The sequence below is a fragment of the Panthera tigris genome, chromosome D4 (assembly GCF_018350195.1).
Source record: "Panthera tigris isolate Pti1 chromosome D4, P.tigris_Pti1_mat1.1, whole genome shotgun sequence".
NCBI classification, from domain to species: Eukaryota; Metazoa; Chordata; class Mammalia; order Carnivora; family Felidae; genus Panthera; species Panthera tigris.
Genome location: NC_056672.1, coordinates 84,458,756 through 84,481,043, shown reverse-complemented (window position 1 = coordinate 84,481,043; position 22,288 = coordinate 84,458,756). Strand labels below are relative to the sequence as shown.

General features: G+C 45.7%; 1 protein-coding gene across 7 annotated transcripts in view; it reads right to left on the bottom strand.

Annotated features, from left to right (window-relative positions):
* Positions 1-22,288, bottom strand: part of MVB12B (multivesicular body subunit 12B) — a 192,194-nt gene that overhangs the window by 126,668 nt on the left and 43,238 nt on the right. For all 7 annotated transcript variants that reach the window (XR_006210807.1, XM_042965148.1, XM_042965150.1 and 4 more), the window contains exon 3: positions 2,512-2,619. Coding sequence is in view for 6 of the 7 variants with exons in the window: in XM_042965148.1 (XP_042821082.1) it covers positions 2,512-2,619 (108 nt within the window). In the remaining variant the exon portion in view is untranslated. The remainder of the gene's footprint in view (positions 1-2,511; positions 2,620-22,288) is intronic.

Genomic DNA, 22,288 nt, shown 5'->3' with positions numbered 1-22,288 from the left:
CAGGGCATGAAAAGTGCAATTAATCTCGATCCTTCCCCAGGAAGCAATGTCACTCCAAAGCCAGGTTTCTGTATTAATAGCGTTATTGGGGGAAAGGAATTTAGGTTCCAAAGGAGTGTCCCAAAACTCCTACATTGGGAGTCTCGAGCCGCCTAATTAAGAATCTGTCCAGTCTTGAGATCCCACATCCCTCCTCTACAGTTGTAAAAAATGACACTATGCAAAGTCCTGGTGGTGACAGCACAACCAGGACAGACTGGCTGTATGGGATTAAAACACGCCCCACTCCTCCTGTGCTCCTGAGCTGGCAAGTGGGTCCCTGCCAACCCCCCCTCGTCTGGATCCCTTTGGATCTCACTCCCGGACTCAGTCATTCTTCCTCGGAAAAGAAAATGCACCGATTTCCTATACTCCTTCAGAGGGGAAGCGAGATTTCTCCCCCAGCCCTTTGCTAACACCCTACCCCCCCACGCCTGGCCCTCGTGGAGTGAGGCCTGCAAGGCAGGCACTCAGTAAGATCTCTTTAATGTTCAACAAAGGCTGATAAACTCGATGCATCTTCTATAATATGTAATACACTTACCCGGGACACCCAAAATTAACAAGCGTTGGTGACTTCTGTCATTTTTTGACTTGTCACCATCCCCAGCTCCAAGGGATCCAGGACTCTTCTGGCCTAGACTACAACACCCCACAGCCTTCAGGGCAAATGCAAAAACAAACAATCAAACAAAATAACTCTAGAAATCAAAAACTATCAAAGACATCGTAGCTGTCCTCTGAGGCTACGGTTTGGAGCTGCAGCCTCTTCGGTCAGGAGAAGAGGCTGAGCAGAGATCAGTGATGAGCCGAGAGACCAGGCCACAGTGAGTTGTTCAACTCCTCGGGGAGTTCGTCCATCCCGCCCTAAGTGGCAGTGAATGAGCTGACCTGCGGAAAGTGGCAGCCAGCAGACAGGACGGAGGTGACAAAAGCTAAAAATATCAATCATTTCAAAAGCGGGTTTAGGTCAACTTCAGGGACAAAGGGGGCGGGAGAGTGTACCGAGTGTGGACACGGACGCAGGGAGGAGGAATGGGGCCACGCACCCCTAACTGCACGAGCCCACGTCCATCCGGAAAGGCAACCCAGCCTCCAGTGTCTCCCAGGGCGGCACCCAGGGACCTGCTCAGACTCCTTACAGCCTTAGCTGCCACCTTCCCACATGCATGAGAAGGACTTCCAGTGTTTAGTGCCGGGACTGTCCCTGCCCCATTAGGAAATCTGTCCTTTACAACCCAGCATATGTTACGCTCGTAATTAGGGGGAAAAAATTAAAGCAATGACTTCTGCCCCACTCCTGGATACATGAGGAAATGATTTTCCTAACAAAGACTTATCAATAAATAACAGGATGGCCGGTGGGAGAGTGTGCAAGCCACAGAACCACGTGACTGTCTACGTCCAGACATCACTGAGGGACACCCAAGGACCCAGGGATGGGACCACAGGCCGTGTGGTATGTGATGGGGAGAAAGACCGACTGTTCCCCTTTCCCACTTCTGAATGAGGATGTTTGAAAAAAATCGTTTTTCTTTCTAAACGATGAGCTTCTGTTACTGTTACAATAAAATTTATAAAAATAAATTAATAACCCCCCATTTTTTTTTTTGCGTTAGAAAGAGACAATGACATCTAGGCCAAAAATACAATGTCACCCCTGAAAATCAAAGTCTGACAGCTCCCCGTTTGGGGCGAGGGAAGACAGGTGACCTTAGATAAGCACAGAAACTCTCTGATCTCGGGAAAGGAGCTAATACTCGCAGAGACTGTCTAAGGATGGAAAAGGTTTATTTGCAGTGCCTCTAAGAGGCCTCACTCAGAGTAGCTCTGGGTAGATACGAAAGCTACTTCCCTTTTTTCTAAGCCACTCATTAAAACACTCTATTGGAAGAGCCTGAATGGATAGCTTTAAAGTTTCCTAATTTACGGGCCCAAGAATTAAGAACACCACACCGAAAGACATCTCCACACGTGGTAGACACCTACCTGCAGACACAGTGACATGTCAAACGTCACAGAGACTCAGGGAGAAAGTCATTTGGGAAACGAGGCCGTGTCTGGGAGAAGAGGTGATCATGGAGTGTCCTTCCAGCCATGCTTCCGTTTATCGGCCGGCTTTAAATCCAGCTGCACTAGCAAACTCTCACGTCCACACTACCCTGTGATTTGTGACTTACGGGAAAGGTAGGCAAATGATGGCTGGGGGAGAAATTTCCTGGTTCCCTTTTGAGAACACATTTTAATGGAGTTCACGGTACACCTGGGTACGTGACTAATAATACCGTTAATAAATGAAACACAGCGCTAACTGCTGGTTTCTACCCAGTTCACTAAAACCACAGATTAATATGGCAATGAAAATAAACCACAACAACAACAGCAAAAAAAAAAAAAAAAAAGAGGAAATTTCAGCCAGGCACGTAAATGCCTTGTGCTCACTCAGCAAACGGACACCACTACTAGACTTACATTTTCTTTGGAAAATGATCTCGTGAAACACAGGTATCTGGTAACCTTGGATTTAAATAAGCCATCTTTCCAGAGGTCAGCATCCACACCATCTGCTGTCTGTGCAACCTACACCAAAGAGACAGAGAAAAAGAGCACAGGTAAGGCAGGCTGGAAAAGGAGGCGTGTGTGAGCATCTTCTCCATACCTGTGCCAATTAACACTGGCCCGAACTCTCATGGCATCTCATTAGTTCATTTCACTAGGCACCGGGAAGAGATTTTCCAAAAGGGGAAAAGGGAGAATGTGAAAAATACAACTTCTAAAAATATTGTCCCCAGGGAAGCCATTGATTAAAGACACCCTGACAAAAATGGTTCTAATGAGAAAAGAGCAACTTTTGTTGCAATGGACCAAGAAGGGATTGGAGAAGTCAGCACATTAAGTTCCTCATTACCACTTACTCGGGGGACATACAGGGTGCAGAAAAAAGTCCAATGGGGTGTGAAATGCCACCTGAGAGGAGCACCGCCTGCTCCAGGGCCCTGGGGCCAGCCAGGATGCTTCGTCAAGGGGACCCTAGTGGGGGCTGGGGGGCGGGGTACCAGGGAAGCCCGCTCCTCTCTGTCTCCTCCGTACGCAGGCTCCACGAGTGGTACTCAAGGTCGGAAACTGTATCATGATGGAAAAATAAAAAAGATTCAGCTCCTTGTTTATGGCCTCACTAAGAAGCCATTTCCCCGTCCACAGCTACAGAGGTGTTCCTCTCGGAAGTGCTCAAGCATGAAGCCAGCCTTGATCTGAGTCCTAAAGGACTTGTGTACTGGGCCGGGGCGGGGGGCTTAGCGTGAAAGCCCCTGCTTTGGGACAACCTGCTGACGAGGAGATTGGAGAGCAGGAGAGGAATGGCTGGATGAGGACAGCATTTCCCCTCCCCCCCCCCATTTCTTTCCAGACTGTTCTATTCACGGACCGCCGGGGCTTGCTCTGCTGTCTCACTCAGTAGCCCCAGAGGACAGCATCCCGAGGGGGCACATCCAGGAAGACTGAGGGGGCAGCACCCTGTTTCAGACTGAGCTCCAAGACGATCTGTTCTCTGCTGTCTCCCTGGTCATACTGTTGGGCCTTAGACTTCGGGGGGCAGTTCTCGATCTGACAAATCCCTGAAAGCACCTCCATTCTTTGCACAAAAACTGCCTGGTCTCAGCCCCATCCCGTGGACTCTCCACACAGCACGCCAACGGCCTCTGGTGGTCACATGAGCAGGGCGGGGGCGTGGGGGGCATCCCCAGGGCCCCCCACAGCCACATTCTCGGAGGCTGCCTCAGAGAGGCCCAAAGGCCAACTGGCAAAAGAAAAATGCCTTCCCCCCCACCCCCAAACCGAACAATCGTAAATTAGCAAGTGCAACACGAGAAAAAGAAAGATCCTTATGCTACATGTGCAAATATGTTTGACCTGAAATGTGGGGGAGGAATGGTATGGGGATAATTTCAGGAACCGTTTGCTCCAAGTATGTCACCCCCACAGAAAGAGACGACCTGGCACAGCATCAGGCCTCATCAGCACTTTCCCCCACAATGGTCTTACATAAAGTTTCTTGGAAAACATGAGCTATAAGGCAGGGGCCCTAACTCTCCACCTCCAAGCATCTCTTTTGTTTGTTTTCTCCTGTGGATTCCATGAGAATGGAGTGGTTCTAACGAGAAAAGAGCAACCTTCGTTGCAACGGACCAAGAAAGGACTGGAGAAGTCAGCACATTAAGTTTTGAAAGATTTTTATTTCCCAAACTGTACTTTTCTGGTACTTCCTCAATTCTAGGATGTAGTCACTTGGGAATCACTCAGGGATGGAAAGAATAACCCTTTAGGAAAAAAGGAAATCAAATATCAAACTGTACGGATCTATTTTAAGATGCATCCCAATTTCAGAACCATGAAGATGTGAAAATAAAAGATGCTAGAGGAACAAAGAAATAAGGGAACTTACACAAACCGTGGTTTCTCGATAATAAATGCCTTATTTTCGATACATTAAAAAAATAGTCTGCAGAACACTGGAAGGTTGTGAAATCCCAGGCTGGGACCTCAGAAAACAGAGCTGTCTTTAACCTCCCACCAGAAAGGGAATGGAGTTCAGAAGGGCTCTCCTGGATATTTAGTAATTCCATTGGAGGGCGGGTATACCCTAAATCAAGGCTATTGTTTCCAGGACTTGAAAAGGATGGTTCCCCCTCTGCTCACCCCACTGCCTGAATTTTCCTTTTTCTGGGTGGGAAAGACACCTCACTATGATAATGAGGCCGGTGCAAGCGTGTAAAGAGAACAGGTGCGCAGCGGGATTGCCCCTTACCTGGGAGGCCCAGGCGGTACAGCCCTCCAACCTGCACTGGAAAGGCATTAAAAATGCACAACCAAAGGCCTGGCTTTGCTCTGAGGCCACAACTCATTTGCAATGAAGTAAAAATGTGTAATGCCCTCCAACCCCAACCAAGGGGAGGTGAGGAGGGTGGTGAGAGAGAGAGAGAGAGAGAGAGAGAGAGAGAGAGAGAGAGGGAGACAGAGAGAGTGCAAGCACATATGTGTGTGTATGCACGTGTGTGTGTGTGTGTGTGTGTGGGCAGAACACAGAGGTGCCCAGAGCCCGGACCCACACAGAGGGTGGACTAGAACAAGGAGCAAGAAGGTCCCGGGTCCCAGCTCATCAGAAGCACTGAGAAAGTGGCCCTGGGGTAACAAGGCCGGGCATTCCCAGCCTCGCCTTCCCTGTAATAATAAGATGTAGCCAGAAGCTTCTTTCTAATCCAGTCACATAAAGGTGTTTATGAACCTTAATGCTTGTGTCCCAAATTAGATGAGCTAACGAGCTACACGATAAGTTACATGTGAGGCGGGAGGCTGCGCAGGCCCCCCTGCAGAAATTCACGTTTCAACTCTGACCGTGAGAACTCAGTGGCCAGCCTCTGAATCTCGGGATGGGAGAGGCCATGGGGAGGTGGGCTGAGGGCTGCAGGAAGAGGTGCAGCACAGCCCGTGAAATTAAGAGGCAGACCTGAACTTGACACTGGATGGCTTAAGCAAACCCCCTCCTCCTGGGGACGCCGTGGTTAGAGATGACGTACATGCAAAGCGTCTGCCTCAGTGCTCAGCAGGGGGCACCCAGAGAGCCAGCACTAACACGTCTAAACTGAAAATGAGGACAGCTGGTCTGACATCGAACCACACCTTTAAAGTGACGTCGTGCTACGTCAAGATTCAAAAAGTCCTAAACTGCCACACTGGGGTTCAGCTGGTCCTCTGGGATTCCTTCCCCATCTCTGGGACTAGATTTGGTCTTCAAACACAAATTATGTACATGTGCACTTAATGTTTACCTGCCTCCTACTATCCTGCCCCTGGACTACAAGCTTCACAAGGAAAATGGAAATTGCCATCCATCCCCTGCACTGTGCACGGTGCCTGATACATACGGGCTCAATCAAAGCTTGTCGAAGGAGTGAACGAACCTGCCACTCAGTCAGGGTCAAAATGTGAAAAGCCACACACCTTGCTAGCTACCCAAGTAAGGTAATCAAAAAATTTTAAATGAAGTTTCCAGGATGTAATCCCTTGAGCTGAGTGTATCCCCTTCAAAATCCCCACTTTGTGAGGCCACATACCCATTTCAACAACGAGGTCCCTTATTGTTTTGCTTATCTTGTTTGTACCCTGCCCTGTTCCCCAAATCACTGGAGTTGCTGCTGCTCAGTGCATTGCTCAGAGTATTTATTACAGGGCTTCACACGTGCCACACACGCACACACACACACACACACACACACACACACACACACTCTCTCTCTCTCTCTCATACACGCTCTTTAATTACACACTCACATATACACATTCTTCTCTCCTATACACACTCACCCTTTCATGCCCTCCCTGTCTTTCCAGCATTTCCCTGGGTATAGGAGCTGCCTGTGGGGAGGAGTAGGTGGGCAGTGACAGACTGAACACATGGGGGTATTTCCCTTCTCTGCCGATGTTCTTCTCAAATGACAACCACGTGGAGAAGGCATGAACCCACTAAAATACAGAGCAGGAGAAGAGCACGATGCAAGAGAGATGTCAACAACCGTCTGTGCAAAGAGATGTGTAAAGTGAAAGGCTGGGATTTAGCAGAGTGGAGGGTCTAATGACTTGCACCCTGGGACACCGTCCCAGAGCCACCAGATACCACTGGGGATGAGGGTCAAACAGGAAGATTGGAACAAGGTCTATAAACACAGCAGTCACGCTCCCAGATCCCCATCCCCATTTCAGATGCATTTTCTGCATAAATGGAACCAGTAAGGCTCCAGAACATAAGGAGGATGTAGACTCCAGACTGAAAACCGTGCATACTGAATGGTGGGCCCCCCTCCCCTGCCACCACCACGCTTATCCTCCTTCCTGGTTCTGTTGTCTCAGCAGCTGTGTGTATCCCCTAAGCACTGGATACCAAAGGATTCGTTTCTGGAGATACTAAAGAGTGCCAGAGAATAGACCAGCACGCATAGACTCTCGGGGTCTCCTGCTACAAAAGCTACTTCCCTGCTACATCACCCTGCGCACCACCCACCAGCCCACAGGCCCCACCCCCACCCAGGCACTCCACCCCCACTAACTAGTGCCCCACTCTTAAACATTAGCAAAGGATCACCAGGTGCTGAAGGTAAGTCCCAAATATGATAGACAGGGTCCAAATTAGAAAAACAGGCATTTAGGGGCACCTGGGTGGCTCAGTAGGTTAAGCATCTGACTTTGCCTCAGGTCATGATCTCGGGTTTCATAACCCGCCTGCGTCGGGCTCTGTGCTGACAGCTTAGAGCTTGGAGCCTGCTTCAGATTGTGTGTCTCTCTCTGCCCTTCTCCCAATCGCTCTCCGTCTCTCTCTCTCAAAAATAAACATTAAAAAAAAAGAAACAAAATTGAATCCTTTCTTAAAAAAAAAAAAAGAAAAAAGAACAACGGGCATTTGAGGGTAGCAGAGACAGTATGAGGCAACAATTAAAATTAAGAAACAGGCAGCCAAACCTATAATTCATATCTTCAAAGGGATTAATAAATATATTGCAACCACCAAAGAATGGAATATTGTGAAAACCATTTTAAAGGATCAATTTAAGAATAATATAGAGAACCTAGAAATAAAAAAGTTATAGCTAAAATTAAAAATTAAAAAAAAAATACTGGAAGAGAAAATTGAGGATCACTTCCAGAAAGCAGAATACCAAGATGAGATAAGCTATAGGAAAGTCAAACAAAGAAGGCTGAGGGATCAGGACAACATCCAAATGATGAAATCTCCAGAAAGAGAAAAAAAATGGAAGAGAAGGTGAGTGTCCATACTAAGGAGGACGTGAGTGTTCCAGCACAGTGAATGAAAAAGTCCCACCCCAAAGCAAAACAAGAGAGAATCCCACCAAATCTGGGAGAAATAAACCATCTTTAAAACTTCCAGAGAGAAGTACCATGTCACATAAAAAGGAATGGGAATCAGAACACATCAGACTTCTCGACAGCAACACTGAGTGCTAAATAAGACAAGGGAAAAAAATGTCTTTAAGATTCTGGGGAATTCTTGAATTCTCCACTCAAACCAATTAAATGTGAGGGCAGAATAAAGACATTTGCAGACATACAAGGATTTAAGAAGTTAATCTTCCAGCAGCCCTCTCTTAGGAACCTACTGGAGAATGCATCAGCAAAACTGGGGATGAAATCAATGAAGAGGAAACCATGAACCCCAGGAAACAGATGCTACATGGGATGGTGATGACAGGGGTGCCCAGGCCTAGATGTGAGGAAAAGGAGAGAAAGCCACGGTGGGACATCTGGAGGAAGAGTGGCTAGGACAGTTTCTGGAACTGTACTTAAACCCTGGGAAGAAATATGGATGGGTGTGTGACAGATGTACTGGAGCACTTAGAAAAAGAAAAACACAGGCATAAAGTTGTTTGAAAACATAATTTATTAATTTAAAAATTAAAAAAAATTTTTTTAATCTGTATGTAAAAATCAATAGGCACTTAGTATGGAGGTTCCTTAAAAAGAAAACTACCCTATGATCCAGTAATCACACCCCCAAAATACAAAAATACTAATTCAAAAGGACACAGTCAGAGAAAGACAAATACCGTATGATTTCACTCATATGTGAAATTAAGAAACAAAACAAGCGAGCAAGGTGGAAAAAAAAGAGAGAGAGAGGCAAACCAAGAAACAAACTCTTAACTACAGAGAAGAAACTGATGGTTACCAGAGGGGAGGTTGGTAGGGTGGATGGGGGAATAGGTCACAGGGCTTAAGGAGTGCCGTGTCATGATGTATGTTAGTGCTGAATGTCATTATACACCTGAAACTACCAGAACACTGTATGTTAACTATACTGGAAATAAAATAACAAAACACAACACAGCAAAATAAAATAAAAATGATAGCTGGGAAAACATTAAAAAGAAAATTTAAAAATTAGAATATAAAAGAAATAGGCACCTAGATAGTTAAGCAAAATGAAAGAAACAAGTCAATAACTAATTCCAAGAAAATGAGAAGGATGTATGAGAAAGAAAAACTACCCATAGTACATTACCTGACTGAGCGGTACCCAGAGTCTGCCTTGTCATAATACGTAAACACTGACCACCAAATTACCAAAAATTGTGAGGCTGCCTGCTGGGGGAGATTTTAAGAGAACTGAATGTGTAGGATAGGTAAATTAAGAAATAAGTAGTTCATTCAAACTATCTAGAAACGTGGAGATAAAGTACCGGAAGTGAAGAAATCTAAGGGTTGAAAGTGCCTCTGGGGAGTAAAAAAGGAAGAGACAGGCTGGGGGCTGTTGCATGTTCTTCTGAGCCTTTCAGTACTCTTTGATTTTTTTTTTTTTTTAACCTATGTATCCTTTTGTTGAAAGAAAAGTGAACTTTAACCTTAAAAGAATCAGAGAGCTGGGAAATGTATCATGGGAGACACTATGGGAATGGACGATTCCTTTTAGGGAAACCCCCACCATCAGGGATGTTCCTTCAGGTGCAACATGACCTCAATGCTAGTCACCTTCTCTGTGGGTTCCCAAGAGTGTGACAATGTCCAAAGCTGTGCGCACAGAGGATTCTGGCCTCCTCTACTGCTCGAATCCGCCTAGAGGTACCCTGGGGGTCCCCTGTGAGTGATAGTCCCAGCCCTGCAGAACCAACCACAAGACCTTAGAGGAAGCTGCCTGACCAGGATCCGGACTCAGCCTCTGTCTCTCGGCCCAGGCCTCTGAATCCTTCTCTGGCCCAAGTTCAGAGGTCACACTCTGGACCACTGCGCAGCAGTTACGGAAAAAATGTGTACACGGGAAGCCCGAACAGCCACTGTGCGGTGTGACTGGCTCCCCACAGCTGGCCTATGGGGCACGGGTGCTGTAACAGAACCGTGAAGTCAAATGTAAGAAATCCTCCTGGTTTCAGGACAGGCAGTGGGGCTGGAACCCTTGCAGGGGACTTCCTGTCTGCCTGGCACGGGTCTAAGCAAGTCACGTGCACTTCTCATTGAAGTCTCCCAACAACCCAATGACATACGTACTGTTTGCTCCACAGATGACACGTGAGAAAATGAGCCTCAGAGAAGTGAGGCAAACTTAGCAACGTCAACTCAGTAAACCAAGATGGGGGGACCTCCCGGGTCACCAGCCCAACTGTGCACTCCTGCATCTCCACCTCAACACTCAGGAAGCAGTCACCCTTCACCGCCCAGGGAAGGACAGTCAACCTGCTAGGTCAAAACCAGGACACCTATGGGCCCTGCCTTTGACAAGCCACATGGGGGCATACCTGGAATATACCAGAAGAACATCATCCAAACAGAAAGACCCACTCGGGGCCACTTCAGAGACCCACCAGTATCACCACAGTGAAAGGAGGCTGGGAACATACTTCTTCAGCTCAGTACCAAATGCCGCAGAAAAGGTAACGCTTGTGAACACTTCTGGAAGCATGTAGGTTTGGAGGGTTTTGCTTTGGTGCTGAAGTATGGAAGAAAATGGTGATTTTAATTTTAATGCTGAAACGCCTTCCTTATCTTGTAAGACTTAAGTCTAAGCTATTGACTCTGTTAGTTTTATTTTTTTTTATTATTTATTTTTGTTTTAATTTAAATCCAAGTTAGTTAACATATAGTGATTTCAGGAATACAATTTAGTGATTCATCACTTATATGTAATACCCAGTGCTCATCCCAACAAGTCTCCTCCTTAATGCCCCTCACCCCTTTAGGTCTTCCCCGCCCCCCCCCACCCAACACTCTGCCAGCAACCCTCAGTTTGTTCTCTGTATTTAAGAGTCTCTTACGGTTTGTCTCCCTCTCTGTTTTATATTATTTTTGCTTCCCTTCCCTCACATCCATCTGTCTTGTATGTTAAATTTCACATATGAGTGAAGTCATATGATATTTGTCTTTCTCTGAATGACTTATTTTGCTTAGCATAGTACACTCTAGTTCCATCCACGCTGTTGTAAATGGCACTATTTCATTCTTTTCTGACCGTTGAGTAATATTCCATTGTATATATAAACCACATATTCTTTATCCCATCATCTGTCAATGGACATTTGGGCCTTTCCATATTTTGGCTATTGTCGATAGTGCTGCTATAAACATTGGGGTACATGTGTTCCTTCGAAACAGCACACCTGTATCTTTTGGATAAATACCTACTAGTGCAATTGCTGGGTCGTAGGGTAGTTCTATTTTTAATTTTTAAGGAACCTCCATACTGTTTTCCAGAGTAGCCACACCAGTTTGCATTCCCACCAGCAGTGCAAAAAGGTTCCTCTTTCTCCACATCCTCGCCAACATCTGTTGTTGCCTGAGTTGTTTAGCCATTCTGACATGTGTGAGGTGGTATCTCATTGTGGTTTTGATTTGTATTTCCTTGATGCTGAGTGAGGCTGAACATTTTTCATGTGTCTGTTAGCCATCTGGAGGTCTTCTTTGGAAAAGTGCCTATTCATGTCTTTTGCCCATTTCTTCACTGGATTATTTGTTTTTTGGGTGTTGAGTTTGATAAGTTCTTTATAGATTTTGGGATACTAACCCTTTATCTGATATGTCATTTGCATATATCTTCTCTCATTCTGTCGGTTGCCTTTTAGTTTTGCTGATTGTTTCCTTCACTGTGCATAAGCTTTTTTATCTTAGTGAGGTCCCAATAGTTCATTTTTGCTTTTGTTTCCCTTGTCTCTGGAGACATGTCAAGTAAGAAGTTGCTGTGGCCAAGGTCAAAGAGGTTGTTGCCTGCTTTCTCCTCTAGAATTTTGACGGCTTCCTGTCTTATGTTTAGGTCTGTCATCTATTTTGAGTTTATTTTTGTGTATGGTGTAAGAAAGTGGTCCAGGTTCATTTGTCTGCATGTCGCTGTCCAGTTTTCCCAACACCATTTGCTGAAGAGACTGTCTTTTTTCCATTGGATGTTCTTTCCTGCTTTTGTCAAAGATTAGTTGGCCATATGATTGTGGGTCAATTTTTGGGTTCTCTATTCTGTTCCATTGATCTATGTGTCTGTTCTTGTGCCAGTACCATACTGTCTTGATGATTATAGCTTTGTAATACAGCTTGAGGTCTGGAATTGTGATGCCTCCAGTTTTGGTTTTCTTTTTCAGCATTGCTTTAGCTATTCAGGGTCTTTTCTGGTTCCATATTTATTTTAGGATTGCTTGTTCTAGCTCTGTGAAGAATGCTGGTGTTATTTTGATAGGTATTGCATTGAATATGTAGATTGCCTTGGGGAATATCGACATTTTAACAATATTTATTCTTCCAAGCCGTGAGCATGGAATGTTTTTCCATTTTTTTGTGTGTCTTCTTCAATTTCTTTCATAAGCTTTCTATAGTTTTTAGTGTATAGATTTTTTACCTCTTTGGTTAGGTTTATTCCTAGGTATTTTATGGGTTTTGGTGCAACTGTACATGGGATCAATTCCTTGATTTCTCTTTCTGCTGCTTCATTATTGGTGTATAGAAATGCAACTGATTTCTGTACATTGATTTCATATTCTGCAACTTTGCTGAATTCATGTATCAGTTCTAGCAGTTTTTTGGTGGAGTCTGGGTTTTCCACATAGAGTATCCTGTCGTCTGCGAAGGGTGAAAGTTTGACTTCCTCCTTGCCAATTTGGATGCCTTTTATTTCTTTGTGTCGTCTGATTGCTGAGGGTAAGATTTCCGACACTATGTTGAATAAGTGGTGAGAGGGAGACATCCTTGTCATGTTCCTGACCTTAGGGGGAGAACTCTCAGTTTTTTCCCATTGAGGATAATATTAGCGGTGGGTCTTTCATATATGGCCTTTATGATCCTTTTTATCCCTACTTTCTTGAGGGTTTTTCTCAAGAAAGAATGCTGTATTTTGTCAAATGCTTTTTCAGTATCTCTTAAGAGGATCATGTGGTTCCACTGGTTTTAAAAGGGCGTCTACACTCAGGCAAGGCCCCGTGTTTTCACTGCATTCCTCTGCTTGCGAGACACAGAGGTCCTGGAGCTCACCTGTGTAAGGGGGAGGGTAGGCAAATGCAACCAGAACTAGTACACAAGCACACAGAAACCAAGACAAGTCTGAGCAAGCCGACCTCAGTGAAAGACAGCGCTTTCGCTTCTCTGGAGGGCCGACACCCAGCTCAGGCCTCCCCGGGGTGGGGGGCACACTGGACTTTTACCTGATGCCACACCTGTCCAGTCTGCTCCACTGCGTCCCCCACGTGTTGTGGGTAAAAACACCCCACTCACTAACATTCATGGTGTACATCCTGTGTGCCAGGAGCCTAAGTGCAGTATTTTATTCGCCCTAGATCATTAGAGTAAGCAATGCATTTATACAACAACACTACAAGTTACGATGAATGATAATGAGTTACTATCTATTTCATAGATGAGGAAACTGAAGAATGAAAGGCTCTTGGCTCAATCAATCATGGCATGCTTATGCCATAGAATATTTACTCGCTTCTTAAAAAGGATGTGGTAGGGGTGGCTGGGTGGCTCAGTGGGTTGAGCGTCCGACTTCGGCTCAGGTCACGATCTCGCGGTCTGGTCCGTGAGTTCGAGCCCCACGTCGGGCTCTGTGCTGACAGCTAACAGCCTGGAGCCTGTTTCCGATTCTGTGTCTCCCTCTCTCTCTGCCCCTCCCCCGTTCATGCTCTGTCTCTCTCTGTCTCAAAAGTAAATAAACATTAGGAAAAAATTTTGAAAAAAAAAAAGGATGCGGTATATTTATAATTGTGTCCATGGTATATTAAGTGTGGGGAAAAATCTTCTTACCAAGAAGCTTAAGAGGGAACCTATCTACACAGCTCTTAGAAAGCCGCAGGGACAAGACGAACACTCCAGTCGAGGAACAGGCTGTGGCCATGAGCCAGCGGTTCACAGAAGCAAGACGAATGGCCAATGAACACGAAAATATGTTCCACCTACGTACTTAGTAAATTCAAGTGCCAACAAGATGCTACTTTTCTTTACCAAAGACACGTTTCAAAGAGGGGAGATGGCAACAGTCAAGGGAGGCTATGGGGGAAAGAGGCACCCCAACTGCTACTGGTGTGAGTATAAAGTAGTATAACTTTAAATTAGATTAATTCGGTGCTGCATATCAAATGCCTTAAAAATAGACATGCACATGGGTCACAGTGTGACCAAAGAATTCTACTCCTGGGCGGAGAGCCTCAGGAAGAGATCATATGTGAACACAAGAATACACACATCATTTGTTCATTCACATTGAACTTCTGAGCGCCTAGCTCTGATCACGGTGCAGATGATAGGCAGTTAACAAGCCGGACCTGGTCACTGACCCCCAGGGTCACAGTCTCGATGGGGGAAGGCACACAATAAACAGATATGTAAGATAATTTTAGGGAATGCTAAGTGCCTTTATAAAATAGGGGAACGGGGACAGTGACTGAAGAAAAGAGTCTGCTTCAGGGGGGTGACCAGGGAAGCTCTCTCTGATAAGGTGCCTCAGTGTTGATACCTGGATGACAAGAAGAAACGGTCACGTGAGATGTGGAGGAACGGCCTTGCAGGGCAAGGGGACAGCTACCATGAAGACAGGGTAGAAACCAGGCAGAAGGATCAAAGGGACAGAAAGGGGGGCTCTGTGATCAGAGTGGGGTCAGACGGGAGGAGTGTTATCTACATGTCCGTTGGGGCACAGTGTTTAAAGGCAAAAGTTGGGCGGGGGGGGGGGGGTTCCTGGGTGGCTCAGTCGGTTAAGCATCCAACTTTGCCTCAGGTCATGATCTCACAGGTAATGAGTTTGAGGCCTGAGTCGGGCTCTGCACTGACAGCTCGGAGCCTAGAACCTGCTTCAGATTCTGTGTCTCCCTCTCTCTCTGCCCCTCCCCCACTTGCACTCTGTCTCTCTCTCTCTCTCTCTCTTTCTCTCTCTCTCTCTCTCTCTCAAGAATAAATAAGAACAATAACAAAACAAAGGCAAAAGGGGGGAATGATAAATTTCTAATGGTTAAAGAACATCCTTACAGTAGACGGATGACTCAGCACCACTGGAAATGATTTTGAGGACACGTATCTAGGCTCATGGAAAGTTCAGGGGAAAAGACGAAGTTACAAAATAATTTACGTAGTACAATGTCATATTTTGTTTCTTAAAAATCATCTGTGTACAAAAAGATCGAGACAAATATAAAGCAAAGCATTAACTACCGTCTGGTTGTGAGCAGTTGAGATTTCTGGGTATTTTCTGGTGTTCTCTTTCTTAATTGAGGCATAATGGACATACAGCGTTATATTAATTTCAGGTTTACAATACAGTGGTTCGATATTTGTCTATACTATGAAATATCACCACGATAAGTCCAGCTAACCTCCATTGCCACACATAGTTACGGAATTTTTTTTTCTTCTGAGATTTAGTCTCCCAAATATGCAACACAGTATTATTAACTATAGTTGCCATGCTGGACATCATTCCCCATGAACACCATATTTTACAACTGGAAGTTTGTACCTTTTGACTCTACGCAGCTTTTATAATAAAAACAACAATCTAAAAGACTTCGTTTGATGGGGTGAGAAATGACGATCTGTCGGATTTAAACTTGAGAAACACTTTGTAAATCAGCTACCCAACCAAGCTGCCCGCAGAGGGGCTGTGCAGTAAATCCTCGCAGCCATCAACAGTTCTTCGATGTCAGCATCAAGTTCGCCTTGCCTAACGAGGGGTTCTCAAAAGACACCACGGCTCACCACCAGGCTAACTAGCAGACTGGCCAACCCGTTCACACCCTGGTGTTTTAAGGGAGCCCACCCACAATCCAAAGATGTATCTGGCAGACACAAAACAATCAAAGGGGCCGGGAAACTCTGCAGACATTCCAAAGGAAATATCTGGCTGACACTGTGAATAAGAATGAAGTTCAAAGGGCTCTCGACGTGTTAGATCATCACTGTGGAAACACAGACACTTGGCCCAGGTCGGACAGTGGCCAACCGTGAAGCCATTTCACCTCTTCGTCAGAGCAGTTTAGGCACAGCACGGAGAATGGGAGCCCAAGTGGCCTTCCTTCTGACTCCCTAACAGGCTGTGTGCCCAAAAGGCTTTCTAAAACTCTACAGTGGAGAGAGCCATCTGACTGAAGACGAGTCCAGAAACTCTTGGTTGTTGTTTGGTTTTGATTCCATTTGCACTATTTTATCATTTTGTATCCTGAACAGCCGGCTCAGGTCTGCCACAGACTTTCAGCTGGGATGTCTAACATTTTTTAGTGAAAGAAATGAATGCACACCCCTGTCCCTGAGGCTGCCCTGTCTCCCTTAGTCTCTGCGATTTCCTGCCTCCCTGGCTTCGCTCCTGGGGCTCCCTCTGGAACCTCGTTGTGTGGAACGTTCTCCTCACTTAGGGCCTGGCTGAAGGACCCCTGGCCCTGGAAAGCCCCCCTGATGATACACAATCAGCTATTTGCCAACTGGCTGAGTGAGTAAGGAAAAGAGCGGGCAATGAGAAAATGCACAAACTACGGCTGGCACGAGGGGCTCCGCAGAACACCCTTCTTCATTCTACCTGCCGCACAGCTGCCGTGACTCCAGCAGGCACAGAGAAGACTGCTTCTTGAGGCGGGGCAGGGTGGAAGAAAGCAGAGGCCCCTGGGGACACCCCCAGAAATCAGGAGCCCTGTTTCTGCACCTGCTGGGGGGGGCGGGGAAAGACAGACACACAGAGGAGTCAGTCCTTGGGGACTGCAAAGCCATAAGCGGGGAAATGGGATGCAAACACGGGCAGGGTGCTCGGCTACAGCAAAGTGGAAATGTCCGCTCCTCTGGGTCATTGGGAAAGATGGCTGGGGCCACAGTGCTCCTGCCTCTGCCACGCCCAGATGGCCGGCCAGGACACAGCCCTGGGTCTCCACACGGAGACCTGCACCGAGAACAGCAACAGGTTTCCTTGCGGCTGGTTGGCAGCCACACAGAGGCGGGTTCCTCTCCACCACAACCTATGACAGAACTGCAGATGACATAGCAGTGGTCAAGCATGCACTCTTCAATCAATACCACTCAGACATCCTGTGAAACCAAAAATGCAATTAGAGCCCTACCTCCCATAAAAACAAATTCCGGGTGGGTTAAAGATTAAAGGTGGAAAGCGAGATTTTAAAGCTTTTCAAAAAAATGTTAAAAAATCTTTATGATTTCAATAGAGGAAATTGTTAAAGAAATGGATGCATGTGTAGGAAAAAATCCGTGAGAGAGGAGATTGATGAATTTTACGACCCTGAAACTTAAAACCTCAGTACCGCAAAGGACACTAAAAACAGTAAAAAGACAAGCCTCAGACAGTGAGCGATGCAGGACTCACAGTGGATTAATATCCAAAATAAATAAAGAACTCCTACAAATCAATGAGAAAAAGAGATAAGCCAAAAGAAAAATGATATACAATATGGAGAAACCACGGGAGGGAACGTTCAACCTCTCTAGGAAATGCAAATTAAAAATGACAATGTTATATCATTCAAAGCAAACCACTGACTAACCTGTAAATATCTGACAAAAACGAGTAGGGCACAAACTGGCAGAGCCACTTTGGAGAACACATTTACTAAATTCAGTAAGGTGAAAATGACCCAGCAATTCCACACCGTAAGTGTTCCCTAGAGAAATTCTTAGCACAAAGATAGGAAGGTATTAGGTGCAACACTGTTTATGATGGTAAATTATTAGAAATAACCCAAATCCTTATCAACAAAAGGATGAATAAATATGTCATAGTATATTCATGCAACAGATTTTTATACAGCCTTGAAAATACATTGACTAGAGCTGTATGTATCACCAAGGATAAATCTCGAAAACAATGCTTAGCGAAAGAACAAGTTGAAAAATATGCACAATATGATAATGGATTCCACATGGAAGTCATCTATACAAAGTCTGAAAACAGGAAGAATGTATAGGAATGAAAAATACCAAACTCAGTAGTTACTCTGGGTAAAGAAGGATGCATGGTCCGAAGGGTACACAGGCACCAATAAAGTTTTCTCTCTCTCTCTTATTGAAAAAAAACAAAGATCCCACATAAACTTACTGAAATACTAATACCTGAAGAAGCTGTATGATAGTTACATGGATATTTGTTACATTACTCTGTATACTTTTCTATACACAGCTGGCCCTTGAACAACACCGGTTTGTGTGGATCCACTTCTTTGCGAATTGTGTGTGTGTGTGTGTGTGTGTGTGTGTGTGTGTGTGTGTGTGATAAATACAGTTTGGTACTATGAATGTATTTTCTTTTTCTCACTGTTTTCTTAATAACATTTTTTCCCCTCTAGCTTACTTTATTGTAAGAATACAGTACATAATACATATAACAAAAAAAGATGTTAATTGACTGTTTATGTTATCAGTAAAGCTTCTGGTCCACAGTAGGCTATTAGTAGTTAAGTTTTTGGGGAGTCAGCGGTTATATATGGATTTTCAATTGTGCCAGTGGTGGAGGGGTTCAGTGCCCCCAAGCCCCCTTATTCAAGAACTATATATGAAATATTTAGTAATACAATTTTTAATTTTAAAAAATCAGATCAGGGCACCAGGGTGGCTTAGTTGGCGAAGGATTTGACTTCGGCCCAGGTCATGATCTCACGGTTTGTGAGTTCAAGCCCCACGTTGGGCTCTGTGCTGACAGCTCAGAGCCTGGGGCCTGCTTCAGATTCTGTGTCTCCCTCTCTCTCTGCCCCTTCCCTACTTGTACTCTGTCTCTCTCTCAAAAATAAATAAACATTTAAAAAAATCAGATATCATAGACACCTTAAGAAAAAAAGGAGTAGGGCCTTCAAATACTCATAAATGTAAAAGGCGAAGAGTTGCGAGAGGAAACACAGGACGCCCCATTGAATTAAATGTGAATTTCAGATACACGAGGAACAGTGAATAATTTTTTTCAAATTTAAAAAATTTTCAAATTTTTCAGATTTCTTTGGGCATCCAATCAGTTTTATTTGCTAAATCTGGCAACGCAAACAAGGGGGTGTGCTCTGAGGCTCTTTGCAGTGAAAAACTGGACAGGGATGACGCTGGGCATCAGGAGAATGCTCGTGTAGAGCGTTCAGCCTGCCACGGAGCATCACACTCCAGGGAATGAGAACGCGTTAGTCCTATTCGCATTAATCTAGAAAGATCTAACCGGCATACGCATCGTTCGGGAAAAATAAAGCAAGAGCGTGCTGCGTGATCTAATTTATATTAAAAAGTCAAGTTGTAGCAACATAGTTCTGTAAGTCATTTAAACACGTAAGTGCCGAGGGAAAAGGAAAAAAAAAGAGCAAACTGATGAGAGTGGCTAACAGAAATTAGGGGTGTGGTAGAGGGTGACTTGAGCTTTTGGCAGAAATTAGGGGCGTGGTAGAGAGTGACTTGAGCTTTCGGCTGTATTATTTGATTTTTTTAAATAAGAAGATTTTTTTGTATCCCTTATTTAATTAAAAATAAATACTTTTTTTTTTTTTGCAAAAAAGGGGGAAAAAAAAAACAAGCCTAGAAGGATACTTCCAAACTGCTAATAATATGGCGTAGGATTAAGAAGAAAAGAAAGGTAATATTCTCATTCTTCAGTTCATATAATTCTATATGATTTGGATTTTCTGAAATGAGCTTTTATAATTTTTTAAATGTCATGAAGATATTTTTAATTAAAAAAAAGGAGGGCAGGGTTCACTAATCCTCTCTCTACCACAGGATCCAGAGAGTAAGAGAGAATTATTATGGAGGATGTGTCTGCTGAATGAAGAGAAGAGAGAAGAAAACAGGAGCTGCTCCTAAGGCTAGTTCCTCTCTGTCTTTGCTAACCATGGCACAGTATTTCAAAACCCTTTCCTCACGGGACCCTGGGATAACAACCTATGCCTCGCACCACCCAATCCCTCCTCTCCTGGGCCAGGAGAGCAGGAGAACGTAGCAGTTTAGAACACGGGCTTTGGTACTGGACAGATGTGAGTTCAGATCGTGGCTTCACCACTTAGTAGCTGTGTGACCTTGGCTGAGTTCCTCAACCTCTCTGAGCCCCAGCCTGTGCCTCCGTAAAGGGAAACAACAGATTCTATCTCAGACAGTTGTGTAATTATTAAAAGAGACAGTGCAAATTCAGTGCTCTGCCCGGCGGCTAGAACACAGTAACCCCTTAGTCAGTGGCAAATCTGGTGCTGATGTAGCAGAAACACTCCTTCCCACACTCAGGTAGGCAGGCTGATCTGGCCTTAAACGGGGACCCCTACCTGCCTATGTAGTCATCGCTAGGGTGCAATTCATGTCTTCAGGCCTCGCCTTTACTTTTCCTTCCGCAGATATTTACTAAGCACTCAGACACGCGAGGCATTGCACGGTGCTCTTCCGCACATGCAAATATGAGCAGACACGGTCCCTTCCTCAGAGGAAGGCCGACAGGTAAGCAGTGGGGGTACAGTGTGTACACGCAGGAGACCAAGGTTTGATCTCCGCTCATCCACACCTGTTGTGTGATCTCAGGAAGAGCCCTCGAGCTCTCCTGGGCTTCTTTTTCCTCTTGTAAAAGAAGATTACAACAGTAACTTCACAGGGTCACTGCGTGAAGGAAATACTGTCTATGGAAACAACTAGCACAGGCCCAGACATAGCAGGGATATTCGGAGTTACCGGAAGAGCAAGGAGAGCTCCCTTAGTACCACAATGGAGGGAAGTGCTCGGAAGGACGAGAAAGCACATCAGGGTGCAGGGAGGGGGGCGGCGTGGAAAAAGTTAGAGGAGCAGCATCAGGCGGGATGCGCTGAGGAGCAGAGGTGGGAGGAGCCAGAACCTGGGGGAGCAGAGCGGGTGCAGGAGTTAGGACTCGCCCCAATGCTTCAAGGACAAACCCTGAAGTTGAGAAGAGAGGGACGAGTCCTCTTGGAAGAGGCCACCTGGGACCTGAATAGTGAAGGCTGACCTCGGTGAGAGTAGAGACAGAAAGGGATAGTGTAAAAGATGACACAGGGGTAGAATCCAAGAACCTGCTTGCCAGGGGTGGGGGCCGTGACTGGGGGCGGGGGGGGGGGTGGTCCAGGAAGAGTCTGGTCTCCACCTGGTAGAAGGAGTTGGCAGGAGGGGCGGTTGTGGTTTGGGGGGCTGGGTGGGCAGTGGTAAGGAAACAGAAGACGGTTCATTCTGGGAATACTCAGGTTGAGTGCCACCACTGCAATACGTGGACGAGTCTGGCAGGCAGATGGAAACATGGGTCTGGCTAACGACAGCGGCCCGAGCACAGGCTGCCCACGTGAGGATGCGGCTCGGCTCCGGGTGGCTGGGACCCAGGCTGGAGGAGAGCGCACCGTGACGGAGGCTGGGACACAACCCGGGGATGTCGTAGTGTTGGGGAGGGACTACACGGGAGGAAAAACCGGAGAAGAATGACGTAGAAAGCAGCTGAAATCACATTTCAGGGATAAGAGTGTTTCAAGAAAGAAGGGCTATAGAAGAATATTTGATGACCTAAGACAATAGTACAATAATACACTAAAAACACACAATGCAATGATAAGCACAGTGTGTGGTGCAGACAAATCAGAAACAGAATAGAGAGCAGAATCCCATTACTGTTGACCCCCCTCACACACACACGCCGAAGAAAAAACTAAGAAATACAGGTCACAATGTTACTGGCATTGTTCCTCTGAGTGTAGGATTACAAACCTCTTTTTTCCCTCCTTGTACTTTCTATCTTCCAAACTGTCCACAGGGAGCATAGGCCAGTTCTGCATTCAGAAACGGATTATGTTCAGGAAGGAAGGAACTGGCCAACGGTGTCCAAAGTTGAGATGAGATCAAGGAGAGTAAGAATTAGGAAAAAGCCATCGAGGGAGACAATTCGGAAGTAAGGGTGAGTGGAGACCATGAAGAAGAGGAGAGGCAGAAACAACCCTCGAGGGAAAGGACTATTAAGACAGCAGCTGGAGGGGACGGTAAGGTGAAGGAAGGTGATGGGGGTGGTGCTGTATCAGTTTCTAGGAACAGAGGGGACCGCAGTACGTTTGTGTGAAGGCAAAGAGGGAGAAGAGGGAGGGAGAATGAGAGGGATTCACAAGCAAGAACCCAGGCAGGAAGGAGAGGGAATGAGGATTCTCCTGGGAAGATTAATCTCGGGAAGGAAGAGGGCTACCCAAGGATACGCACCTCTTCCCTTTTGCTCAGGTCTGTAAATTGCGCGCAGGCAGGGACCACATCTGACATTCACGATTCCCAGGACCCAGCACAGGACCTACACTCGGTGGGG